Source organism: Acartia tonsa, chromosome 8 (genome assembly GCF_053477335.1).
Source record: "Acartia tonsa isolate MP-2025a chromosome 8, ASM5347733v1, whole genome shotgun sequence".
Lineage (NCBI taxonomy): Eukaryota > Metazoa > Arthropoda > Copepoda > Calanoida > Acartiidae > Acartia > Acartia tonsa.
Genome location: NC_137267.1, coordinates 10,658,902 through 10,686,370, shown reverse-complemented (window position 1 = coordinate 10,686,370; position 27,469 = coordinate 10,658,902). Strand labels below are relative to the sequence as shown.

Genomic DNA, 27,469 nt, shown 5'->3' with positions numbered 1-27,469 from the left:
TAGGGTTTATTTTCTTATTTTGGTGTCATGCATGCACAGGGTTTTGTCGGGGTAGGGGGAGTGCTCTATTTCTTAAGGGGGCGAAAAAGAGGAGATTCAATTTAAAAGGAGATGTAGACATCCCCCTTTCTGAAAACATTTTCATAACAATTTTAAATGCTATATTTCACCAATAAGTATTTTGTTATGGTGGTCAAGTATAAGTTTTTTTTATTAAATCTATATGTTTAAAGACAACATTTTAAAACTCAATGTAACAAAATTACATTATACGGATTATAATGTTTTATTTATTATGATCTCCTTTTTACTTTCAGTTTTTTATTTAGTCCAGAATTATTAATTCCATTGTATAGGCTTAACCAAGTTTTAAACAAACTACTTTTTTTCTTTGCTTTACTTTTTGTTTTCGTTGCATCTGTACAATTCGTATATACAGGGCGACCACTGCATACTATATATACTATTTATACTATATAGGATGAATTTAGATACTATATCATACTATATGACAAAAATTTACTATATATACTATATATTATTACCTTTATTTGACCAAAATTTACTATATATACTATATAATATTATATTTTTATAACAAAAAAACGGATTTTGTGACAACACCTCTTAAGGAGTGTTTTGTCTTATTTTCACAGTAGGTTTTCTCCTATTTCTAGCCCCTGCAGGGCAATCATTAACCTCTATCTTACCTAACCTAACCTATCATAAGCTACTGTGATATGATGAAGCTTCCATTAATCTTACCATATTACGAAATTGCCAATTATGACCAATAAGGGCACTATGTTCCAGCGAGTGACAAAAAATCGTTTTCTACATTTTGGACAATACACTTTTAAACAATTGTTTAGTAATATACACAAGTTTTTGGAAATAAAGCCGAAAGAATTAGCTCTTTACTATGAAAAATAAGAATTTTATGTGTAATTGTACCAGAGGTATGGAATTAAGTTCCTTTTCATCATTGTAAAAAACAATTTTTAAGGTCAACTAAACTACATTTCAAATCAGTGTGGACCCCTTATTTTTAAAGATATTTTTAAGTATTATATATTTTTGGAATCAGTATGTAATAATTTATACGTTTAGCCTTTAAAAGAAGTTAAATCTTCATTTTTTGTTGTAATTATAGATGGTTTTCTTAGCATACCCGATTTCTGTAAAATAGACAATTTTCTTCTAATGAAAATTTTACGTTTGGTTCCAGATCTCTTAAGAGCAAAAGATCCCAAGCAAATCCTCTTACATGGTGATATTAGATGTATTTACAATATCAGAGAACTTTAGCCTGTTTATGCGAAATTATGCGAAGTTTGTTTTTTTACGCCCTAAAGATACTGGGTCTATCAAAAATTAACAATTTTTTAAGATATAAAAATAATTTATTTTTCTACTTATTTCCAACACATATTCAATTAAAATAAAAGTAAAGAAAAGTTTTAAATAAAGATAATCCCTAAATGTCTAGGCTCATATCTGAACCATTTTACCTTTTTATTGGGGGGTGGGGGGAATGCCCCACTTATATCCACATCTGAACCCATTAAAGATAGAAGTTTAAAAAATTTTATGTGGTTTCCTAGTTTAAATATATATTCGTTAGCAATATTTACTCCTTTTGCCCTTATATTAAGCAACCTTTTTCCAAAGGTGCTTTCATACTTATTAAAAAAAGACAAGTAGAATTTGTATTGTTTAAGATAGAAAATGCTTCCTTTCAAGTAAATTGAAAATAAAATGTAAGTCTTACATATCAGAGATTTATAGGGATTAGACAATGGCCGAGAAATTAATGTACATTCCCAATGTTAATACACAAAATTGCCCATTCTATAAATTACAATTAGTGATTGAAACGTTTGGACACTCAACTAATAAACCAACCAATCAAAATTCAATAAAAGTCCCACAAATTGTTATGCCTACAAATAAGAAAACACTATTTGGTGAATCTAGGGACTATTATGATAAACAGCCCATTGTCCCCTCCCTCCCTACATATACACACAGAAAATTAATAAGAAATAGGCTAATCTGTATGTTAACTTTAGATTAGAATTATCAAAATATAAATTTGTTTAAAATTTGAAGTCTATAGGTCTTAAATTGCGGTTTCAAGAGCTGTTTAAAGATTTCTGAGGGATCAGGCCCTGCAGGATAATACCTGGACCCTGAAATTAACTTAAACAGTTAAATTTCATATTGGTATGTACTAGAATAGAATATTTTAGTATTTGGTAACTTAAAATGCTTAGTTTAAGGCAAACTAAATATTTTTGCTCTTTACCTGTATGACCCTGCCAGGTTTGCTGGCATCCTGTGCCAGCCAGGATAGAGATATTTAAAATTTCGCCATTATATTGCAAGATATATGAATACTTATTGCTATTTAAATAAAATTTCATTAAAATTTTTAAATATACACTCTATGATTTTTTGTCGTTTTTTTGCTTTTCTGTAACATGGTGAAGGGGGGTAAAAAAATTTGCGGCGCGCTTCGCGCGCCATTTTATCCCCTCCAAAACAAAATTAACCCCCCATCCTCCCCAAATGAAAAAGCTTGGACGCCCCTGATCATATAAATATATATCACATGACGTTCAATAAAGTTTATCATTTTTTGTGTATATTTCCTTAACTAAAGACATGTTTTTTAAAAAACCTTAATTAAAACACACAACAATCTACCTATATTTCTAGACTTGATAAAATAACACCAACATTTTTGTTTAAAGGGGGTGTAAAATTTTCTAGGAGCGTTTCGTGCACCGCCCTAACAAATTCTTGCGAACACCTCTTTAAACAAGGATGACAACATCCATAAAAGCGAAGCTCTGAAACGATATGACAGACAAACATTAACTTTTGTTGAGTGCCAGAACTGAAAATACAAAATATGAAAATATAAGGTTTGACAAAATTATACGTAAACTTGTTGCAAAACTTCTTAAATTCAGAATTCTCTTTAAGGACATACTGACATTTTAATACTTGATTATAGAGATGCTTCGCTCATAATATTGTACCTTTTTGTAATAGGAATCAGTAAACAAAAAATCAGAAAAATCGGATGCTTTTATCACATAAAAAATTGTTATTAAAAAAGAGAAGGGATGGTGATGAAGAGATGGGGGAATGGAAAGGGATCAAGTAATCCCACCCCCTTAAAACGCCCTTATTTAAAATTGGTATGTATGATCAAAATGCCCCCCTCCCCCTAAAGCTAAGTGCCTCCGAGGGGCGGGGGGGGGGGCAATATGTTCAAACTGCCCCCTCCCCCCTCAGGACAAAGTGCTTAGCACGCCACTGCCACAGTAAGAAAGAGATGGAGAAAATCCCTTAAAATATATTATTGTTTGTAATTATGATTTAAATATCAGTTATTTTTCATAGATTTAACTTAATTATATGTGAGATTGCTTTGATTACAACATTGCTTTGAGGTATTATTGATGAAGTATATACTATGATTTACTAAATTATTCAAAGTCCGATACTATTTCATACTATATGAGTAAAAAAAAATATACTATATATACTATATGGGGGGAAAAAATATACTATAAATATACTATATTATTTTGGTTTTGGAGTGGTCGCCCTGTATATAGGTCCGTTAGTCGGTTTTCATATTCCCTAATGTGTTTTGCTTGTAATGCTCAAATTTTGGTTTTAGGCTATTCTACAGGGAGAAAAAATTATTAACTTAGTTTAATTAAGTCCTTAATTTATATCATATTTTATAGTTGAGGTTTTTCATATTTGCCTGAAGCTTATAAGATATAAATTTTAGGATGGTTTTAAGATAATTTTAAAGTTCTGTCTCTGTCCCTTTCAATACAGAGCCCCTAGAACCTAGGGGCGTAGCCGCTAGTTTTTATTAAAGGTAATACACATTCTCTTGTGACTCCGCCATTACTCTGTCCTACGCATTTTATGGATATTTTTAATCTTGTTAGTTTTCCATACTTTAAAGTGCATTACTTTCCACAGAGCTACATGAAAATATTTACTCACAAAACACATTCATTTACACCATGCTCACCTTCCTTACTTTCTAACTTTTTAATGGATTTTTTACTCGCTCCGTCCGTACGTTTCTAACAAATGGCTCATAATTTAGCCATGTTAAAATTGTTCTAGTGAATTCAAACTTGGCATGATGATTCATTTTAAAGTTTGGTAGGTACCCGTTAGAAAGTACGTTGGTTAATTAAAAGTTTGTTGATTTGAGAACTTGAGCAATTTTTCAAATGATATGATTAACTATTAATCAAATTTTGGAATAATGATTCCATGTACCATTGTACATCAAGGTATAATTGTATAAGCAAAGCATCTTAACCCTTAACGGTCGGGGGGGGGGGGGGGGCGTTGAACGCCCCCTCATCCGGTTTTTTCTATCTCATTTTCTGTGTGTGAAAGATAAAGAGCCCAAACTGCTTGACTTTTTAAGTGTGGGTATGAGACATAACTGAGAGTTGACATTTTTTGGATATCTCCATCCTGGCGGGCACAGGATACCAGCAAACCTGGCAGGGTCATCCAGGTAAAGAGCAAAAATATTTTTTTGACTTAAACAAAGCATTTTATCTTACCAAAATACTAAAATATCCTCTAGTAGTACATCCTCATATTAAATACAGGTGTTCAAGTCAATTTTAGGTTCCAGGTATGATCCTGCAGGTCCTAATCCTCCAGGTCTCCAGAAATCTTTAAAAGGCTCCTGTGGCCGCAATTTTTGACTTAGAGACTTCAAATTTCAAACTTAAGCTTATCTTACATGTCTACATTATGTATTAAAATTTCATAAAGATCCGCCGCCGTTTTCCCGCCGACCGCCGACTGCGGCGGCTGGCAGCTGCCAAGTACAGCTGCGGCCGCTGAAATTATATTTTGATATTTCAAATATAAAATTTACATAAAGATAAACACTTTCTGCAAAAAAAAATTATTCTAGCTTCAGAAATAAAAAAATTACAGCCGTTTGAAATTTATAAGTAAAAAAGGACCTAAAAACAAAGGTTGTTAAATGAAAGGGTGAAGGAAGCGAAAATTGACCTTGACTTACTTAAGGTCGGAAATTCATCATAACACTGGGGACTTGCACAAAATTTTTTAGCCCTCTAGCTTTAATAGGAACTGAGAAAATAGGGGGTGGGCGTTGAACGCCCCCCCCCCCCATGATTAAGGTGCGGCAAGGGGCCCGACTGTAAGGGGTTAATAATCAAGTACTAAAAATTTAATTTATGTCCTTAACCAGTAGCCTGTATTCAATCCTGTATTTACATACAAATTTGATTTGCTTTTATGGATGCTATCTTACTTTTTAAAAAGATATTAAAAAGATATTAATAAAAAGTAAAAAATGAATATGTATACAAACGTAGAATTTTATGAATTAAGCATAAGGTTTAATTTCTGTAGCTACTCTAAATTTTACTAATGTTCGTTTCCCTCTGACTCTCTATGTTAAATTCATGGAGAAGTAAAGGTAAAAGATAATATTTGAGGATGCGGTTGTTTTAGAATACATTTTGTGGGTTAGTTTTAGCAGGCACAGAAAAATGGTTACAGATCTAAGAAGAATTTTATCAACGATAATATAAAAATACAAATATTTTGTTAATTTCAGATGATCAAAATGTAGAGAAACAAAGTAACTGGACGTATCAAAAGTCCAGGTATTTCAATTTAGATCTAGAAAGTAAAAAATGTTTTTATATTCAGGAAAGTGGTAGCTATTAACATTCACTTAGGGTATTGTGAACGTTACACTCTAGACTGTACCACGAGATCTTATTTTGTGCATCTTTGAACAATATCTAGCATATCAAGTGCATTTTTATATTGTCAAACGCTCTTTAGACAACTAACTCTTTGACTGGCGCACGACCTTTGTCTGCAAGTCCTAACTGCATTGTAATGGGTTGCTTCTGTTTTGGGCCAAAGCATCCAACTATATCTATCTATTTTCGACGCGCACTTGACATACAAGCAGTAGGAAACGAACCTATTACCTTCCCGACAACGAGCGGTTTACGCCTAAAATTGTTCCTCTATTTATGGCTTTTATGGATGTTGTCATCCTTTTTTTAAAATTAAATCGCCTCTTGCTAAATACGGTCAAGTGTATAAGCTGTTTATTACACTAGTCCACAAAGTTAATAATAACGTTTTCTTAAGCGTTGGTTTAACATCTTTGGGGACTTGAGTGAATTTCGAATGGTTAGTTTATTAAGTTGAGTGTTCAAACGTTTCGATCACTAATTTTGTTTATCTTCATTGGGGATGTTCATTAATTTATCGTCTATTGTCTTATCCCTTATGATCCCTGAGTACTTCAACATATTCAAACGCGATTAATTTCTGACCAATCTCAAAGGGGGGGGGGGGGGGTTAATGCAACCATCTCGTAATCAGTGAGCAAATGGCACTAAGAATTCGAATTTTAATCTGAAATTTTGAAATTTTGCATGAGTAATCCTTGGTAGGTCTATTTTCCCTAAATTGAATTCTAAGAGTCATTTGCTCACTGATTACGAGATGGTTGCATTAACCCCCCCCCCCCCCTCCCCCCTTTTGTATTAAATTACATTTTTATGCATATTACAGATAATATTAAATGTGGTAAAAGAAGAATAAATTGTTTCTAAGGCAACTTAAATTGGTATTTTTCCTGCCAAATTGATCTTCCTAGATTTATAGTATAGGATTAATAGACAGGGGTATTTGTTCATCAATTTAATTGTTATAAAACGTTGCTGGGATGTGAGTTCTAATTTCGGCCCATAACGGCGTTAAAATTTGTTTCCATTTATATGTCAAAAAGATGGAATGCTTCGGCCGAAAACAGAAGCAACTCATCACCATGTACACTGTATAGTTAGGACCTACAGACAATCGTTGTACAATCAAAATTTAGATTTTATGCATAAAGAACCAAAATATCCGTCCTGTTGAAGTTATTTATTTAGCATTCTCTTTAATGGATTCTTTAACTGTGGCTTTTAAACCGATTATTATCAACTGTATTAGAACCGGTTCTGGTTCATACTGTAAAATGATACATCATACCTATCGTATCAGGTATAGACATTAGGTAGACAATTTTTAATGAATAATGAAATAAAAATTCTAAAATGAATACTAGTTTTGTTGGTGCGGTCCTTCGGTCCCTCAGAGCCAACAAAACTGTAATTAATCTTATAATTTTCATTTTAATATCCGCGGAAAGCTATCTAAATTACGATGCGTTGAAGAACTATTTTCAGCAAATAGCAAACTAACACTTAAAATCAGGGTGTCGGAGCCGTATGATTTTGATGCGGCTCCGGCTCCTACCTTAAAATTAATAGGGTAAGGGGGGGAAATTTCGGTTTTTTTTCGGTTTTTTTGAAAAAAAATGGGGTAAATGTTAATATTTTCAAATGAAACCAAGACCAGTAGAAAGCTTACGGAAAGGACTATCAGGTCCTAAAAGGACATTATCCTAGGACTTTTAGAAGTTGGCCGAAATTGACCGCAAAAAAGTTACCGATATTTCCCCACCACCGGGGGAAATATCGGTAATTTTTTTCAACCTAAAAAAAATCGATGAAAAACGGCCAAACGGCCAGTCGAACATAAATAATCATAATTAGTATAGGTTATAGGGATTATCCACAAAAAGTTTCATAATGATCGGACTATTCCTTCTATGTTAAAAATGAATTTTTTTGAAAGACGCGAATTTTCGATTTTTTTTCGAAAATTTTTTTTTAAAAACTTAAAATTAATATAAGAAAAAAACGTATTTTATTACTTTTTAGGCCTGATCCTAAAAAAGCTCACATTGAACTATAGATTTAGCCTAAAAAACATGAAAATTGATTAAAAATTGACCTCAAAATTTGAATTTGAAGCAAAAGTGTCATCTTTGCAAAAAATCTTGACTACATTTTAACCTTAAAAAAATCGATGAAAAAAGGCCAAACGACCAAACAAGCGTAATAAATCATAATTAGTATAGGTGATTGGGATTAACCACAAAAAAATTCATAAAGATCGGACTATTCCTCCTATGTCAAAAATATTTTTTTTTCAAAGGACCAGAAATTTTGATTTTTTCCTCGCAAAATTTTGATTCAAAAAATAAAATTAATTTTTTTTTGTTTTTTATCTGTTCTATTCATTTTTAGGCCTATTTCTTAAAAAGTCCATATGGAATAATAGATTTGACAAAAGAAAAAATGAAAACATGACCTTAAAAGTTGAATTTTAATTTCTTTTGAAATTACCGATTTTTCCCCTGGCGCCAACTTTGGTCATTTTTGAAAAAAATATTTACCCGATTTTAAAGCTCTCAACGGATTTGGAAAAAGCGGGCAATTTCTAGTTCAAAAAGTTTTTCAGATCAGCTCTAGGTCTTACCAATTTTTGTGTAGGTCGATCTTTGCACACCTACTAAAAAATTTATGGAAAAAAAAATTTTTTCGTCCGACTTTGAGACCCAATAAGTACCCTTAATATTCATCTCACAAAAAATTCATTTTTTACTTTTTTGTAGGCAATTTAATAAGGAACAAATTTGCTTTTATGTTTTTTTCTGTCATTTGAAAGGAACATGGAGAAAAAGGTCATTTAATGAAGGTAGGTCGAAATTACAGAGAATAGCCCCTTACCGAAACTTCCCCCCCCCTTACCCTATATCAATTTTTTTTCATTATTGAATTTGATAAAATAAAATAAATAATATAAAATATTTTGCTTTTATTTGATTAAAGCTATAGGTACAAAAGTAGAAGGATGTGTGTCTATTTGTTAAGTAACAATAGTTTTTCAGTTTATTATATGGAAATAGACCGTTGCCAAATTATAATATTACTTTAAAAAATCATTTTTAGCTAGTCCGGAGCCGGAGCCGTTTTTAACGAAAAATACGGCTACGGATCCGGCTCCCGCTCCACCAAAAATGTTGCTGCTCCCGGCTCCGGCTCCGGAACCCTGCCTAAAATACCTATGTAATATTTTTGATTGCAAGCAAAAGAAAAATCTTTACTTTTGCACGTCTTAATATTTAGTAATAGCCAAATTGTCAATTTTCTCCAAGATATTTGCAATTTTCCAATTCATCACATTTATAGAAAAATATTCGATGGAAATTTCTGAAAAAGATTTATTATGGAACATAGATATTTAGATTTATTTTTAGTATTTTCTTCGCAATATTTATATATTTATATAAAACTAACTATAACACGGCAAACCTACAATGCTTATGTGTCTGTTAAAGTGAAACATATATGGTAAGGGAAAAAAGAATTTGATATGTCGACATAAAGATCAACGGGATGTAATCAAATATTTTTAAAAGCGAAGCTTTTCTATAATTAGGGTCCGTCCGGCCGAGACAGATAGCTTTTTTTCGTTAATTTAGGCATGTTAGAATTGTCCTATCGATTTCAAAATTTGCATGGTGATTCCTATAATCGTTAGGTACGATTTAGAAAGCGTAGCAACTCTATAATCATTAACAGAATGTCCGTACGTCCATTTTAAACATGTTGATTTTTCTACTTTTTTAACAACAAATTTTTATGTGATCTAATTATCCGTTTGATCTGATTTTTGGTATACTGATTGCTGGGACAACAAAGTAGAATATTTTAAGCGAAGCAACTCTATAATCAAGTCCTAAAAATGTAATTATGTCCATAAACATTATCCTGTATCAAGCAGTTTTTCAACAAATTTACTTACAATTTTGCTTTGACTCTTATACTTTTATATTCTAATTTTTCAGTTCTGACACTATAAGCAGCGTGTCGGAGCCGTTTAATTTTGATGCGGCTCCGGCTCCAGCTTCGGCTCCGGCTACTACCTTAAAATTAATATATCAATTTTTGTTCATTATTGATTTTGATAAAATAAAATAAATAATATAAAATATTTTACTTTTATTTGATTAAAGCTATATAAAAGTAGAAGGATGTGTGTCTATTTGTTAAGTAACAATAGTTTTTCAGTTTATTATATAGAAATAGACCGTTGCCAAATTATAATATTACTTTAAAAAATCATTTTTAGCTAATCTGGAGCCGGAGCCGTTTTTAACGAAAAATACGGCTCCGGCTCCACCAAAAATATTTCGGCTCCCGGCTCAGAAACGCTGACTATAAGTGTTAATGTTCGTTTGTCCTACCGTTTCATTGCTTCGCTTCCTTGTTAAAAAAATTTCAATTGTTGATGTTCATGGAAGAATAGGAACCGGAAAATATGAATGGGTGTATATTGTTTAGTGTCCATTTAAGGTTATTTTCCAGTATGGCTTCGAAACCGATTAATATTCTGTTCTCATCCCTACTGTAAAATCATGTTTAGCATCGTACTGTAGACTATTTTCCACGAATGATAAAATAAAAATTAAATTAATAACAGTTTTTTTTAGCCTCGATGGGCTGAAAGCTAATCTTAAAGCTGTCTTTAATACGATGCGATAAATAACTGTTAACACAATTTATTGTTTTTAGGCTGAGCCAATAATAATCAAGATGGTTGCTCTCAAAACTCTAAAGGAAAAAGGTAAAAATATGATCTTATCGGCAATACCTAAATCCTTTTCAATGTCAATAATCAAATTATTATGTTTTGCTTTTCCTAGATTATTGTATATTCTTTATTGTTTGAAGCCATAATATTGAACTTTATCAGATTTAGTAGAGTTTGACGTAAGTTAATAATTAGTAATGATTTCTTAAAATACAGGCAGGCGTTTTAACAAAACGCACCTTGTTGAGCCCTTATATTTAAAATGAATTGAAAATAAGCAAGTGTGGTATAGTTTTTAGGTTAGGTTGTATTGGGTACTGGGTAGCCCTGCATTAGATATACCACACTTTTCTGGGATCTTGCTGTGTCAAGTATCAACTGTTGGGAATATCAAAGGATGACTCCATGCAAAATTTGAGCCGGATCCGGCCAAAACCGGCCGTGAATTTTATAAAAAAAACGGTTTTTTCCGGTTTTTAGGGGGTATCTGTAAATCGATTCAGCTGGAGCAAAACCGGTTGGAGGTACAAAAAATTTTACTTCACATGAAATTTAGTCAATGCAATTGCCTACAAAAATGTACTTCATCATCAACTTGATTGGACAACTCTTTCCCCTCCTAAATGTCCATTAAAATCTCGGAAACGGCAAAAATCGCCAAAAATCACGCCTTCGGCGGCGAATAACGGCTAAACGGTCAGCCGGAGGCGAATGAAACATAAGTAACGAAAAGTCTGCCTCAAAAAGTTGTTCAACATCAAAGGGATGCTTGAAGTCTCTAAAACGACTCCTTCCCCTCCTTTAAGGGGAAAAACTAAAAAAACGTGATTTTCAAAAGTATGCCCACTTCGTGGGTGTGGGGGGCACTGAACCCGTCACCCCAGGGTCACCAAATATAAAGTCTAGGCGGCCCACAATGCTGAATTTTCACCAAGTGAAAGTCTTGTGTCATTATCTCTTATGAGAAAAAAGTTATTAACTAATTAAAATTTCAAATTGTGATTTTTTGATGGATTTCTTTGATGAAATGACAGGCCGGTCAATTTTTAGGCCAATTTTTGCGGTTTTTGGGCCGTCACGCCCAAACGGTTTGAGATAATCTCACGGGACCTTTTGCCCGACCTAAGTCTGGTTATTTGTGAGGTCTAAGAAAAAAAAAATCCCGGATTGGATGAAGCACGACGTCGCTGCGCGCCGTCAAAAATTGCTGGTCGGCTTATTTTGTCCCCTCAAACCCTCACCTCGTGCCATTTTTCTGTGTAAAGATTATAATTATAATCTTTTGCGTAAGTCAGATTTTTTTTCCTAGACCTCACAAATAACCAGGCTTAGGTTGGGCAAAAGGTCCCGTGAGATTATCTCAAACCGTTTGGGCGTGACGGCTCAAAAACCGCAAAAATTGGCCTAAAAATTGACCGGCCTGTCATTTAATCAAAGAAATCCATCAAAAAATCACAATTTGAAATTTTAATTAGTTAATAACTTTTTTCTCATAAGAAATAATGACACAAGACTTTCACTTGGTGAAAATTCAGCATTGTGGGCCGCCTAGACTTTATATTTGGTGACCCTGGGGTGACGGGTTCAGTGCCCCCCACACCCACGAAGTGGGCATACTTTTGAAAATCACGTTTTTTTTAGTTTTTCCCCTTAAAGGAGGGGAAGGAGTCGTTTTAGAGACTTTAAGCATCTCTTTGATGTAGAACAACTTTTTGAGGCAGACATTTCGTTACTTATGTTTCATTCGCCTCCGGCTGACCGTTTAGCTGTTATTCGCCGCCGAAGGCGTGATTTTTGGCGATTTTTGCCGTTTCCGAGGTTTTAATGGACATTTAGGAGGGGAAAGAGTTGTCCAATCAAGTTGATGATGAAGTACATTTTTGTAGGCAATTGTATTGGCTAAATTTCATTTGAAGTAAAATTTTTTGTACCTCCAACCGGTTTTGCTCCAGCTGAATCGATTTACAGATACCCCCTAAAAACCAGAAAAAAACGGTTTTTTATAAAATTCACGGCCGGTTTTGGCCGGATCCGGCTCAAATTTTGCATGGAGTCATCATTTGATATTCCCAACAGTTGATACTTGACACAGCAAGATCCCAGAAAAGTGTGGTATATCTACCTGCATGGGTTAGGTATGGGGGAAAAATAGCCCTCCTCCCTTATTTTCAAAGATCAGGGCGAGGGTTTATCAGTGTCCAACAGGTACTTTGTGTAAAAGAACCATGCAGTACTGTAAAATATGGGAAAATAACTTTAAAAAAAATATTTTCAAGTATCTTAAAAAAAGGAATAAGATCCAAAGGCATTAATGTCCTTAAGCTTAAAAATATTTGATTTATATTGAGAACTATGCACTGCAATTACAAAAGAAGTTTCTTCAATGTAACTTATACGTTAAATAAAGAGTACACTGTAATAAAGTATAGATATAAGAAGTATTTATACATTTTATAGAAAAATTCACATATTCTTTAGAGATTGAAGTTATTTTTTTTCTTCATTTTTGTGGTTATTATTCGATATATTGTTTAAGTTTTGATATTTTTTCCTGTTTTTAATAAACCCATAACTTTTGTGCCAGCTGTTAAGGATCGATAAAATGGGTATTACAAAGCACGATATTATAATATATATCCTTAATTAAGTTTTCTATGAATAAAACTTTAAATATTACCTAAGCATTTTTGGACGAAATATCATCAAATGTTTTGTTGAGTTCAAAAGTTTAGAAAAGATAACACGCTAAAACATAATCAAATGTTGTAAATTACAAAATAAAACTGTTTACAATATTACAAGTCACCATTTTTTTTTCTAAATTAAGATTGTTCATTGAAAACAGCAGTTTAAACTCAACAAAACATTTGATGATATTTGGTCAAAAAATGTCTAACATTTTGAAGTTTTTTTCATATTGAATCATGGAGAAAACTTATTTTTTAAAATTAATATAACTATATTAAACAAAACCCTAGTATATTCACCAAAAAACATTGAATCAGTGCTGGAAAGTGCTTAAAATCACTTGCTCTTGTTCGTGTATAGTCCCCTTAGGATATATTTGTTCACTAACATTGTTTGTCAAATTTCAAGGTTCGATTTGGATTTTCCTACAGCATTCAGATTTTAGAAGGTCATTGTTATTATTTGTGACTTCAAATAATAACCATGATGTCTTAAATATTTACTTAAGGAAATAGTATTGACTTGAGTAATGGTATGTAAATTTCTGATTCTCTTTACCCCTGGAAATGATGCAATGGTTTGAGGAAAACTTGAGCCTAATGAAGAGACTTTGATCCCCTAGATTTAGAGAATGAGTGTGCTTAATTGAGTAGTTCAAGGCGTTAATTCAAATTAGCAATTAGTTTATGCAGCGAAGCTACTCTATTTTTCTGTGTCTATGAATTGCTACATATGCATTCTTGTTATATTGTTGACTTAAAATGGAGGATAGGGGACGATGACTATTAAATTAAATTAACACTTCATTGCCTGCAATTTTTAACCAGCTGCTTAAAGCAGAATTTTCATCTAAAGTAAAAAAGCTGAGGATTGTAAAGGGTCGGGGAGAAAAGTGGTGGGGGGGAAGTACAAATTTTGGATATTAAAAATTTTGATTTCATCCTATGAACATATGGTTAATATCTAATTAATTGTTCTCGACACACCCAATTTAAAAAGAAATGCACAATAAGAGAAGTACATATATTTTAATGAAACGTGTTAACTTTCTAATTATTAAGATAAAAGATAGAATACATTACATCAAAAACAATCCTAGTGAATCCTAACAAAATTGATACATTTTAAAAAGTCCAGCTCCTTTTATTTTGTGTATTGCTTTTCTTTCAGAGCTTCATACATTTCAAGCATATAATCAAATATACTTAATTTATAGCAGATAGTCCCAACCACAAACCTAAAGCGCTTCCAAGATCAACCACAAGACTAAACACATCATAAGCAAAGGTGTCTGTGTGCACTACTACTTCATTCATCATCTTGATGTTGATGTAGGATTTGAACAATCTCTTTGATCTCAGGTTTACCATTTCAGATTTTAGGCCCATTGCTGTGCATGGTGGTAAACAATGTTTAAGGGATTTTTAATCATGTCCTGCATGAAAACTTATAAATTCGTTCTCAATGAAAGTAAATGTTTCTTCAATTGGTATTGATAGAGTTTTTTCTTGCTCACAGACTAGACTAGTATTTGTAGAAAGCCAGGGAGGTAGGCAAGTGTACCAATTTAGAAAATTCTGTTTCATAGCTGTTTCAATACAATCTCCATAGCTTGAATGTATACGGTCATAATCAGTACAGGAAATTCCATTATGTATACGCTTGTCATGTATGTGTAAATGCACTTCATAGAAATAAGACTCATATAAGCCATGCTCTATTGTGCCTAACTCAAATATACCATTTTCCATCTTTAATATCCTGATATTGTTCTTTTTTGCCGGATCTACTAAAATCAAGAAGGACTTTTTTGTTGCTTGAACATAAAATCTTTTATGAGTATTCTGTAACATTCTGCAAAATCCATGTGGAGCTATGTATATCATTTCAGTTTCTACAATTCTCATATCATCAAAATTTCCAGAGTCTGATACTTCCATTTTAAAATCTGTGTAATTAACATCAAATATTTCCTGTTGCAATGATTTAAATGAAGTGTTTCTATACTTTCCAGTCCAGGTCAAATTGTCAGAATATCCCACTTGTCCCATGGTAAACCTGGCAAAGCTTTCATATCCAACTGGAGATGACTTCAGCCAGTTAAATGAAGAATCTTGGCAAATGTATACAGTTGGCATTTGGATGTCTTTCAAAAATTTTGCTGATGTTTGTTCTATCACTGGTTTTTCAAAGTATTTTCTTACAGAATTTTGCATTTGGTATATAAATATGCCCAATACAAGTATTTGAGACAATTTTTTGGCCATTTTTGTTGCCTTCATTTTGTTAAACTAACAATTTATGTCTAGTCTGCCATCAGGAAGCTAAATATTGTTACTGTATAGGTAAATAAAAAATTAATATTTGTTATGGTTTAAAAGGAAGAAACTGCTCAACAATTTCGTTGGAAATTTTGAAGCAAAAGATACCTAAATATCATCTTTCATATTGTTTTGTATTCTTTAATTAATACCTAAGTAATATACATGAAGTAGTTATCTATTTTATGAAGTAGAATGAGGGTGTTTATCTGTCATTGCTTAATCAATCAGATAAAGTTCTGCTGTTCTTTTGATGGTTTTAAGCTATTTTCTTATTTTCTTGGATATTTCTTATTTCCCCTCTAAAAATTTTTTTTGTTGATATGTTGATACTTGTTTTATGAGCAAACAGTGCTTTTCAAATGAAAAGAAATTACAATTAACAAAGTAAACCAACCATTCAATTCTAAAGTACTTACACTCAATAAAAATGCTTTCCATTTCAATTTTCTAATTGATTATTTTTATTATAACCTGAAAGTTTTATAATTTATTTTTAATATTAATTATTATATTCTGTTTTAGATTGTGATGCACCCACAAAGCAAAGGTCAACTGAATTGCAAACAAAAATAATTAAACCTAACAAGAAAAAGAAAAATATTGTCAGTAAAAGAATAAAACAATGTCACCCCAATGAAGTCTTGAAATCAAAATTAATAGCTGCCAAACCATTTAATTCTATCAAGAAAGTAAAAGTTCACAGACAGAAAAAAATTAGAGCTTATAAATTAAAAGAAAAAAAGAAACTAGTCAAAGATAATGCAAATATATATAATGTAAATCAAAGCCATAACTTAAAGAATGATAGACTTAAAGAAGAGATCTCTGGTAAGATTAAACTTGATGATAACCCAAATGGCACTGAGACAAAGAAAAAATGTACAAACATAGAATTGATAAAGAATGAATATGATGGAGAACAAAGTAAAAAGACAAAAAAAGACTGTAGAGGATTGAAGAAGAAAAATGGTACAGGATTGGGTAAAAAAGATGGCAATGGCTCACGGACAGGTTGGAGGATTCCAGCTTGTATTCTGGAGATTGTACCTGAACAGATTCCAAGGTTAGTCTTTAAAAATAAATATTATCCTATTATAGGAAGTAGTGTGGTGTTTTTATCTGAATCTTAAAATTTCAACAACTATTGAACGGATTGAGTTCTCCTTCATTTTGAGGAGCCTCACTTAGGTTATGTGATGGTTTTAGGCTATTCTCTTTTGTATTTGAGCCCTGGATATTTTTAAAGTCCCCTTGCTCTTTGAATGCAGAGCTGTAATATGCAGCGGGCTTATCCTCAAGTATCTTGTGCAGCAAGTTCCTTTTTAAAATCATAAGATTACCTTTATTTAGTAAAAACAAAATCTGTTAATGAGATAAAATGGGTAGGTATTTGTTCATATTTTGCACATTTTATTTGTAGAGTGAAAAAAATCAAAAAGGAATTTTGGAAGACCAAACCAACATCACTTTTACCAGAAAAACCATTAGTAACATCATTATCAAATGTATCATCATTGAAGCCACCAGAAGTTAAGTCTGAGTTTGAGACAAAAAACTGTGTTCAGCCTTTTCTAGGAGTGTATTTTTTTATTTAAAAGATCAAATAAAAAAGCTCAATTGAATGAAAGCTAAAATTAGACCTTTCAATCTCACATAAGCACAAATTTCACAATTTTTATATTAGAATTTATTAACACAATTTCTTTTAAAATTACAACTGAACTATTTTTTATGTCTTTTTTTTATCTTGAAAATATCATTTTCTGAATTTGTTTTTAAAAAATGCACTATTTTTAAATAGGTTCATTCAATAATCTAAGAGAGGTTGAAAAAAGACAAACTGAAAGTTGTATCCATGATGCATTCTGTCGTGTGGGTCAACTTAGAAAACCTGATACACATTTAGCTGTTGCTATTAATCAGCCTCATGATGGCATTCTACCTCAGGTATAGTCAGAAAAAGACACTGCAAAGAAAAAATTAGGTTAAAACAATAAGCCATTCATACATGTAAAATATAAATACTGATTTCCAGTATGCACTGACACATGCACATGAGCTTCTGGTCACTTACAGTAGGAAATAGGAGTATCCTCATCACTTGTATAACAATTTAAATTTTTTTCTTTATTTTGTCCGTCTGTCTGTCGGTCATTCGTCAAAACATAAAATGTTTTTTTTAAGGTTTCGTGATTTTCTTGGAGTTTTTTCTTTGTTATGGAACTTAATATCTGTTCTATAACACACTTTGTTTGTCCACTCCATGAGTTTTTTTTGTACTTCGCTACTTATGGATGGTGTCATACTTGTTGGTATATTAACTTACCATTTTATTTAAGTATGAAAATGAATTGAACAAGAGCGTGTACATCCAAAATCTGCAGCTTTACCCCACGGATCCTGCTGTTGGTAGCAAGAGAGAGGTCAGCACACCACACACATCTTCTGGTACAAACATTCAGGGAAAAAGAAATAGAAAATTAATATCTCGGGAAGTTGTTGGGTTGGGTTGAGGCGGAGCTAGTTAAAGATATTTTGTATATTGATGTTGTTGTTTGTAGCCATGATTCTCTGAAGTTTGGACTCAGATGCACACGGAGCTAACCACTATACTCTTGCTGTTAAGATCCTGAAAGGGTTAGAAACACATCTGGTTGCACAAGTCTGATACTTTTAAGATTGTTGTCATTAGAGTTTTCATTAAGCCATATTTTGATTTTTCGAGATTGACTCCCTTAAATTAGTATATTTTAGATTATAATGGAGTTCGTTATTGAACAAAATTGACAATTGAAAATAATGATTAATTAGAATAATTTAAAAATATTTTTAATTATGTCCTGTTCAGTAGAACAAAGACTATATTTCTGTATTAATAAAATATACAGGGTGCGGCACATAAAGCGGTTGAGGAGGCGGGTAGAGGCGGTGATTGAGGCTGGCGGCGATTTTATTGAATAATCTACTAGTCATATACCTATTTTGCTTTCTAGTTTATAAAATTCAATAAAATCTATAAAATTGACGATTTTATGTTCATTTCTTTAAGAATTACAAAATGTCCTGATTTATGTGCCGCACTCTGTATTTAGCGCCATTTTTAGTAAGAATATTATAAAGGTTATTTAAGAAGAAGTTATGTATATTTTCATATGAAATAATGCAATAGACATTTTTTGAGGACCAATAGGATTCAGAATAAGTTTAGGTAGGTTTAATCTCCTTTTTAAAGGCGAAGCTTTTCTATAATAATGGTCTGATTTTCCGTCCGTAACAGGTGGCTCTTATCTTTTATTTTAGCATTTGTCCTATAGATTTCAAATATGCCATGGTGAATCTGACACGCTACAAGTGTTAATGTTCGTTTGTCCTACCGTTTCAATACTTCGCTTTTATGGATGTTGTCTTCCATGTCTTCCGTAAGCACAGGCCTACGTACGAGAATACTTTTCTATAAAACTGTTCGTTCACCACCGGTTTTATCCAGCAGAAATGAAGCGGATTTGGAGCCGTGGTTAAAAATATGTAGAAATCTTCATAAAAATATTTCTCGTATTCATTCAAATCCGGTGGATAGGAACCGGTTCTCATCCATACGAAAAAACTATGTCTAGCATCGTCTATCCGCGGAAAGCCGTTTATAATACGATGCGAGAAATAACTAATTTCTTTTTAAAAATTAGAATGGCATTAATGTCTATGACTCTATCTACAATACACCAAAGAAAAATATCCAATGTGCCAATGGCAAAGCACCCAGGTAAGTTTTTTAATATCCCGGCTACTCTTTGGGAAGTTTGGGAGGGGACATTGGCTGTAAATTACACTGGTGCCCAAAGTTTTATAACTTCGTTATTATATTCGTTGGCTCAAAAAAAACTTTGGGTGCTCTTATTGAATTTTTATTGTTTAGTTCCAAAACAATAAGAGTCCAAACTTTTCAACCAATAATTTGATGTAAGTTGCTAATTTAGTTCATCATAATTGGGGATGTAAATGCATTAATATCCATTTATTTTATCATACTTAAGTCCTTATTCAAAGGACATTTTAGCCTCCAATAATTAAGAAATTAAATCTGAAAACCACAGTAGCCTGTAACCTTTCTGTGACATTATTGTATATAAAAATCTAAAGAATCTGCTTTTGTTTTTGCTCTATATCATGTGTGGTGTAAGTAATGGTGAAGCCAAATACTACCAATCAGAATAATGAGATCACATTTGATCTCTAGTCTCTGGTGATTACTTCAACCACTTTTTTGGGGTAAAGGGAGAGATGATATAAAATATTTTTTTTTAAATATCAGTTTTGTTAGACCGGATCTTCGGCCCCTATGGTCTGTCAAAACTCGTTTTAATCTTTAAATTTTTGAAATTATTATTTGCGGAAAGCTGTCTTTAGTTGTTGTTGTCTTGGCTGCTCGTAGTCCGTTTCCGGTCCGGGTTGTCATCAGTAGGATGAGGGGGGGCGTGGGCTTATGGTGGGGGCTCTGGAGGGGGGCGTTGGAGGGGAGGAAGGCTGGTGAAGCTTGGATGGGAGGAGAGGAAGGCAGCTACATGGGTGGGATTTTGCCAAAGGTCCATAGGAGTAAGATTTGTAGGATTATTTGGGCATGAAAAGAGGTGTTGGACTGTTTCTGGGGTAGGATTAGCAGGATTAGTACGTTGCGATAAAAAAATTACATTTAATTTGTGTGATTTTGACTTAAAGGAAGCGTTGAATGACAATCAAATATTTGTGAAAAAGTGGTTTTATTTGATTGTGACGTTTATGCTTGACATGAACTTAGTACAATCAAAAGAATTTATAGACCACCGACTAAGATCTCCCCCTCTTAAGTTTCGTGGTTTTGGTTAAAATGAATTTATCATTAAATTTTGATTACAATATTATTATCCATATTCCTGACCGCCAAGTGCACATTCTAATAAAACTTTCACACAACTCTGACCATTTAATATTTTCTTAACCTCAAATAGTCTTAATAAACAAGTACAATTGCTTTAACAGATTTGTGTTCCTTTATCTCAGGCGCTACTGCTTAGCAGGTTCTGTTCCTATATATTTGTTTTTGTGGATAAAGGTTTCTAGCAAGGGAATTAAAAACTCTTGCAAAGTTTTGAATTTAGTATCATATACAAACAGTACAAACATTTGGATTGTAGAAGTGTTAATTGTCAATTTTCACACGTGACACAAGATGACAATACTATACATGTTGAGGTTGGTTTCCATCTTGTTGTGGCCACATGGAGATCAAATAAATAGAAAAATAAAACATAATAAGAATAACTTATAGCTCCCTGGAAAGTGGATCCCAATTGGTCTAACAGTTGCTGTGAATATTTGCTTTATACAGACAATGTGTAACTTCGTTCCTAGCCTTTATCTGGAGGCTTCGTTCCAAGGGGTTGTTTGGAGTACCCTTTTGTTTATTTTAGTTCCCGAGATCTTGCTATGCATACACGCTACACACTATATGGTTTTGGAATAGTATTGAACACCTGAGTAAAGTCTTTGTTTATCTTTTTTGCACTTTGTACACAGTACACCGTATTGTACGCTGCACTTTTGAGGGCGCAAAAGAACCTGTTTTTCAGTTGGGCTTTGAAAATGATTCAATATCCGCTAAATTAGAACCGGTTGTAAGCCATATTGAAAAATCATAAATTTTCCAGACAAAAAAATAAAAATCTTAATACCAATGCCAATTTAGTTAGCTCGGGCATACGGCCCCTCGGGGCCAACTAAACTGGAATTAATAGATTATCATTTTTACCGCGGAAAGTTTGTATATCAAAATATTTTTCAGTACTACTCTATGAAAGTGACACTATGTTATTGTGATATTTTCGCTATCATATATTTTAGAACCTAAAATTTGAATGGTTTTGTTAGAATACCTATCTTACAACTATTCAACAATACTCAAAATACAATTGGGAATGGAAGGAGGAAAACTTTTTTTTTATCAATGGGGACCTTTCTTCAATTTCATTTTGACAAATGCAAATGTTTTCTATGTCACGATTTTGGTACTTTTTAACCTAGAAAGTATTTTTATTTATACATGAAATAAAGAGGGAGGTCATTTTCTAGTAAATTCCGTAAAGGTGTGTGTTATAAGGCCTAAAAATAGTAGTAGAACGCTAAGGTGCTCTAGATATATGTATTCCCTATTGAATAGAGCAATAGGGAAAAAAAAAATTTTTTTTTGATTACCGTACCTGGAAATTCTTTAAAAATTACGAAATTTCTATCAAACGCTTTGATTTGCTCAAAGTGACATAAATTAACCCTAAAAATGCACCTAACCTTAATTTTCTCAGAAACCATTTGATCAATAGAGTTGATTTCTTGAACTTAAGCTTTTATGAGTATGAACATCTCATGGTTTCGAAGTCAACCCTCTACCCCTGCCCCCTAGCCCTCCGAAGCTAAAAAAAAAACCCTGGAAATTAACCTAACCCTAATTATCTCAGAAACCATTTGATCTATAGAGATGATTTCTTAAACTTAAGTTTTTAAGCTTATAAACTTACTTATAGTTTCGAAGTTACCCTCCTGCCACCAACCCCTAGCCCTCTGGGGCTCAAAAAAAAACCTGGAAATGAACCTAACCTTAATTATCTCAGAAACCATTTAATCTATAGAGATGATTTCTTAAACTTAAGTTTTTATGCTTATAAACTTGCTAATAGTTTTGAAGTTACCCTCCTGCCGCCAACCCCTAGCCCTCTGGGGCTAAAACAAAAACCTGGAAATGAACCTAACTTTAATTATCTCAGAAACCATTTGTTCTATAGATATGATTCTTAAACTTCAGCTTTTATGAGTATGAACATCTCATGGTTTCGAAGTCAACCCCCTATCCCCACCCCCTAGCCCTCCGGGGCTCAATAAAACCCTGGAAATGAACCTAACCTTAATTTTCTCAGAAACCATTTTATCAATTGAGATGATTTCTTAAACTTAAGTTTTTATGCCTATTAACTAACTTCTAGTTTAAGATTCAGCCCCCTGCCACCAACCCCTAGCCCTCCAGGGCTCAAAACTCCCTAAAATGAACCTAACCTTAATTTTCTCAAAAACTATTTGACTAATAGAGAAGTCACCCTACTGCCGCCAACCCCTAGCCCTCTGGGGCTCAAATTAACCGTAAAAATTATCCTAACCTTAATTTTCTCAGAAACCATTTGATCAATAGAGATCCTTTCTTAAATTTAAGCTTTTATGCTTATAAACTAACTTCTAGTTTAAGATTCAGCCCCCTGCCACCAACCCCTAGCCCTCCAGGGCTCAAAACTCCCTAAAATGAACCTAACCTTAATTTTCTCAAAAACTATTTGACTAATAGAGATAATTTCTTAGACTTAAGCTTTCATGCTTATAAACTATCTTTTAGATTAGAAGTCACCCCCCCTGCCCCTAACCCATAGCCCTCCGGGGCTTAAATTAACCCTAGAAATGAACCTAACCTTAATAATCTCAGAAACCATTTGATCAATAGAGATGATTTCTTAAACTTAAGCTTTTATGTTACCCTCCTGCTGCCAACACCTAGCCCTTCAGGGCTCAAATTAACCCTAAAATAACTTCTAGTTTAGAATTTACCCCCCTGCCGCCAACCCCTTGCACTCCAGGGCTCAAAATAAACCCTAAAAATGAACCTAACTTTAATTTTCTCAGAAACCATTTGATCAATAGAGATGATTTCTTAAACTTAGGCTGTTATGCTTATAAAAAAGCTTCAAGGTTAAAAGTCAGCACCCTGCCGCCAACCCCTAGCCGTCTGGGCTCAAAGAACCTTAAAAATGAACCTAACCTTAATTTTCTCAGAAACCATTTGATCAATAAAGCAGATTTCTAGGACTTTTATGGTTTAGAAGTCACCCCCCTAGCCCCCCAGGGCTCAAAAAAAAACCTAAAAAATTAACCTAAACTTGATTTTCACAGAAGCCATTTGATCAATATTGCAGATTATTTTTGTCTAAAGCTTATATGATTATAAAATAACTTTTAGTTTGAAATTTTGTTAACCTCAGTAACCACATTATTGAATGATCAGATGAAAGTTTAAGATATCGTTTCTATTGATCAAATTGTTTCTGAGAAAATTTAGGTTAGGTTCATTTTTAGGGTTTTTTTGATCCCGGAGGGATAGATATTGGCGGCAGGTGGCTGACTCTTAAACTAAAAGTTATTTTATAAGCATAAAAGTTAAAGTTTAAGAAATCATCTCTAATGATCAAATGGTTTCTGAGAAAATTAGGGTTAGGTCCATTTTTAGGGTTTATTTGAACCCTGGAGGGCTAGGGGTTGGCGGCAGGGGGATGACTTATAAAGTTTAAGTTAGTTTATAAGCATAAAATCCTAAGTTTATGAAATCATCTATTGATCAAATGGTTTCTGAGAAAATTAAAGTTAGGTTCATTTTTAGGTTTTTTTTGAGCCCTGGAGGGCTAGGGGTTTGTAGCAGGGAGGTGAATTCAAAACTAGAAGTTAGTTTATAACCATAAAAGCCTAAGTTTAAGAAATCACATCTATTGATCAAATGGTTTCTGAGAAAATTAAGGTTAGGTTCATTTTTTTGGTTAATTTGAGCCCCGGAGGGCTAGGTGTTGGTGGCAGTAGGGTGACTTCTAAACTTAACGTTACTTTACAAGCATAATAGCTTAAGTTTAAGAAATCATCTCTATTGATCAAATGGATTCTGAGAAAATTAAGGTTAGGTTCATTTTAAGGGTTAATTTGAGCCCCAGAGGGCTAGGGGTTGGCCATAGAAGGGTAACTTCGAAACTATAAGTAAGTTAATAAGTATAAAAACTTAAGTTTAAAAATTAACTCTATTGATCAAATGGTTTCTGAGAAAATTAAGGTTAGGTACATTTTTAGGGTTTTTTTGAGCCCCGGAGGGCTAGGGGTTGGTGGCAGGGGGATGAATTCTAAACTAGAAGTCAGTTTATAACCATAAAAGCTTAAATTTAAGAAATCATCTCTATTGATCAAATGGTTTCTGAGAAAATTAAGGTTAGGTTAATTTTTAGGGTTAATTTGAGCCCCAGAGGGCTAGGGTTTGGCAGCAGGAGGGTAACTTCAAAACTATAAGTAAGTTAATAGGCTTAAAAATTAAGTTTAAGAAATCATCTCAATTGATCAAATGGTTTCTGAGAAAATTAGGGTGAGGTTCATTTCCAGGGTTTTTTTGAGCCCCGGAGGGCTAGGGGTTGGCGGCAGGGGGGTAAATTCTAAACTAGAAGTTAGTTTATAACCATAGAAGCCTAAGTTAAAGGAATCATCTCTATTGATTAAATGGTTTCTGAGAAAATTAAGGTTAGGTTCAATTTTAGGGTTAATTTGAGCCCTGAAGGGCTAGGTGTTGGCAGCAGGAGGGTAACATAAAAGCTAAAGTTTAAGAAACCATGAGATGTTCATACTCATAAAAGCTTAAGTTCAAGAAATCAACTCTATTGATCAAATGGTTTCTGAGAAAATTAAGGTTAGGTTCATTTTTAGGGTTAATTTATGTCACCTTGAGCAAATCAAAGCGTTTGATAGAAATTTCGTATTTTTTAAAGAATTTCCAGGTACGGTAATCAAAAAAAAAAAATTTTTTTTCTCTATTGTTCTATTCAATAGAGAATACATATATCTAGAGCACCTTAGCGTTCTACTACTATTTTTAGGCCTTATAACACACACCTTTACGGAATTTACTAGAAAATGACCTCCCTCTTATTCTCATATCGCTAGCCTTGCATAGAATTAACAACATTTAAAAGTAAAAAATATCCTTCTTGTCAGCCCCCCCCCCCCTCTCCAAAAAAAGAGAAGCAAATGGATTAGCTCAAGTTAGGTAAAATATGAGCGAACCCTACAGGGTTAAGACTTTCCTTTACTTGAATTTGAAATCTAAAATTACAATTCACATAAAAAAAATTTGTCAGTGTTAGTGTAGGGTTTTCTGAAATAAATGCTGTATATGATATTAAACTTTATTTCTCTAAAAAGTGTAACCTTAGCCTCTTTACCTAATAAAATGTAATATAGCTCTAAGTTGCGTTCAAGATATTAAAATAGGAACTAAGGAATCGGTATAAAAGTAATTTGGTCCATATTAATATTTGTTCACTTTAACAATAATACAATGCTAAATAGTAAATACTAATGATGTTTTTTTTTTAAATTGTAATACAAATTTGGATTTTTATTCCCCCCCCTCTAAAGTAACTAATGAACCGATTGAGTTCTCAATTATAGAGAAGCTTCAAGCTTGTACCGGGGTGGTTTTCGGCTATTTTAATTTTAGATGTTGGTCTTGGGGTGGTATTTGCCCTGTTGGAAAAACAAATTTTTGAACTAACCTTTTCTTCAAATTCTAGACAGAATATAAATTTTGAAAGTTGTGGTGTAAGCATGGACATGGCCAAACATTTGATAACACATCATTTCTATCTTCTTTTTATTGTTTTGGGATATATTCAGATTTTCTTCAGGTGGTATGTTATTAATTTTCGTTTATAAAAACAAACATTTTTTTGGTACAGACAATATATTGTAGAACCTATGGAAACACCTTACATTTCAAGTAGTTTCGCTTCACATTCCACCAATAAATGTATGCGTCCAATGGCCATTGCTCAGTTAAAGAGTAGCTGCGCTATAATAAACCAGTCTAAAGAATCATACTTGGTAGATTTTTAAAAGAAAATAATTATATGATTATCATTGATTAAAATCATTGGATATCTGTGTTTTTCCCTGGCTTTATTTACCATATTCAGGGTGACCACTGTGTACTATATGTACTTTATGTACTATATAGTCAAAATTTTGTACTATATGGTACTATATGACAAACTAGGTACTATATGTACTATATGAGTTAAAATTTTGGTACTATATGAAATTTTTTAATATTATTTTAAAACTTATTACCAACCAAAGTATTATAATATTGTTTGTAATATTACAATGTACTTTCAGCTCTAATACATACTAATATAGAGAGTAGTGATTTGGGTATGTAAAGTAAAATTATAAGCTTTGAAATATGCAATGACTCTTAAAACCTTGATCATATATTTTTTGGCTTCAATGATTTTTATTATTTCTTATAAGATATAAAACTCTTTTTGTTCTTCATATTTTTATGATTGCTGAAGCGGCTAAATACATAGGCTAAATTTTAATTAATGCTTTTCCTGTATATTGCTAGATGACCAAGTTAGGTTAAGTAAAGAATGCCCTGCTGGGTTAGGGTAGGACCTTGGAGGTGTATGTATAGCAGACCGACTCAAAATGCAATAAAAATTGGCGCACTATTTTAACCCATTTCTTTTATGATATAATGACAATTGACACCAAAACAAGTGTTCTGGTAGCTTTTTTCAGCAATATGTCAATTTGATTTTCATAAAAAAAAAAGAATTTTTGTTATGGCTTTATACACCTTCCTGAATTTGCTTTGAAGAGTAGGATCTACTGCAGTTCATGGTAAAATATTGCTGGTAAGCAATATTTCCAAAAATCTATGAATTTTAAAAGCTGCTAGCTGCCAAACGGCTGAATGTTCAGATCATATCCGCACACCATTTTAAGCGGACTACGAAGGCCTACAAATAATCTGGAATAGCCAAGATCCAATTATGCACAGGGAAAGCTTCACTGAAGAAAAAACGCGTAAAATAGGTCTTTTTCGCGCATTTCTCAGCACTGCGAGATAATTATGCATTATTGATTTATGGCTATTCCAGATTATTTGTAGGCCTTCTTATGCCGCTTAAAACAGTGTGCGGGCATGATCTGTACGTTCAGCCGTTTGGCAGCTAGCAGCCTTTAAAATTTATAGATTTTTGGAAATATTGCTTACCAGCAATATTTTACCGTGAACTGCAGTAGAT

General features: G+C 32.9%; 1 protein-coding gene across 1 annotated transcript in view; it reads left to right on the top strand.

Moving 5' to 3' along the window:
• The first annotated feature begins 5,654 nt into the window (after positions 1–5,654).
• Positions 5,655–27,469, top strand: part of LOC145325695 (uncharacterized) — a 66,953-nt gene continuing 45,138 nt past the window's right edge. The window contains exons 1-7 of the mRNA XM_080168648.1: positions 5,655–5,705; positions 10,533–10,584; positions 16,086–16,626; positions 16,984–17,139; positions 17,366–17,510; positions 17,903–18,025; positions 19,247–19,323. Of these exons, the coding sequence (XP_080024774.1) occupies positions 10,554–10,584; positions 16,086–16,626; positions 16,984–17,139; positions 17,366–17,510; positions 17,903–18,025; positions 19,247–19,323 (1,073 nt within the window). The 5' untranslated portion in view covers positions 5,655–5,705; positions 10,533–10,553. The remainder of the gene's footprint in view (positions 5,706–10,532; positions 10,585–16,085; positions 16,627–16,983; positions 17,140–17,365; positions 17,511–17,902; positions 18,026–19,246; positions 19,324–27,469) is intronic.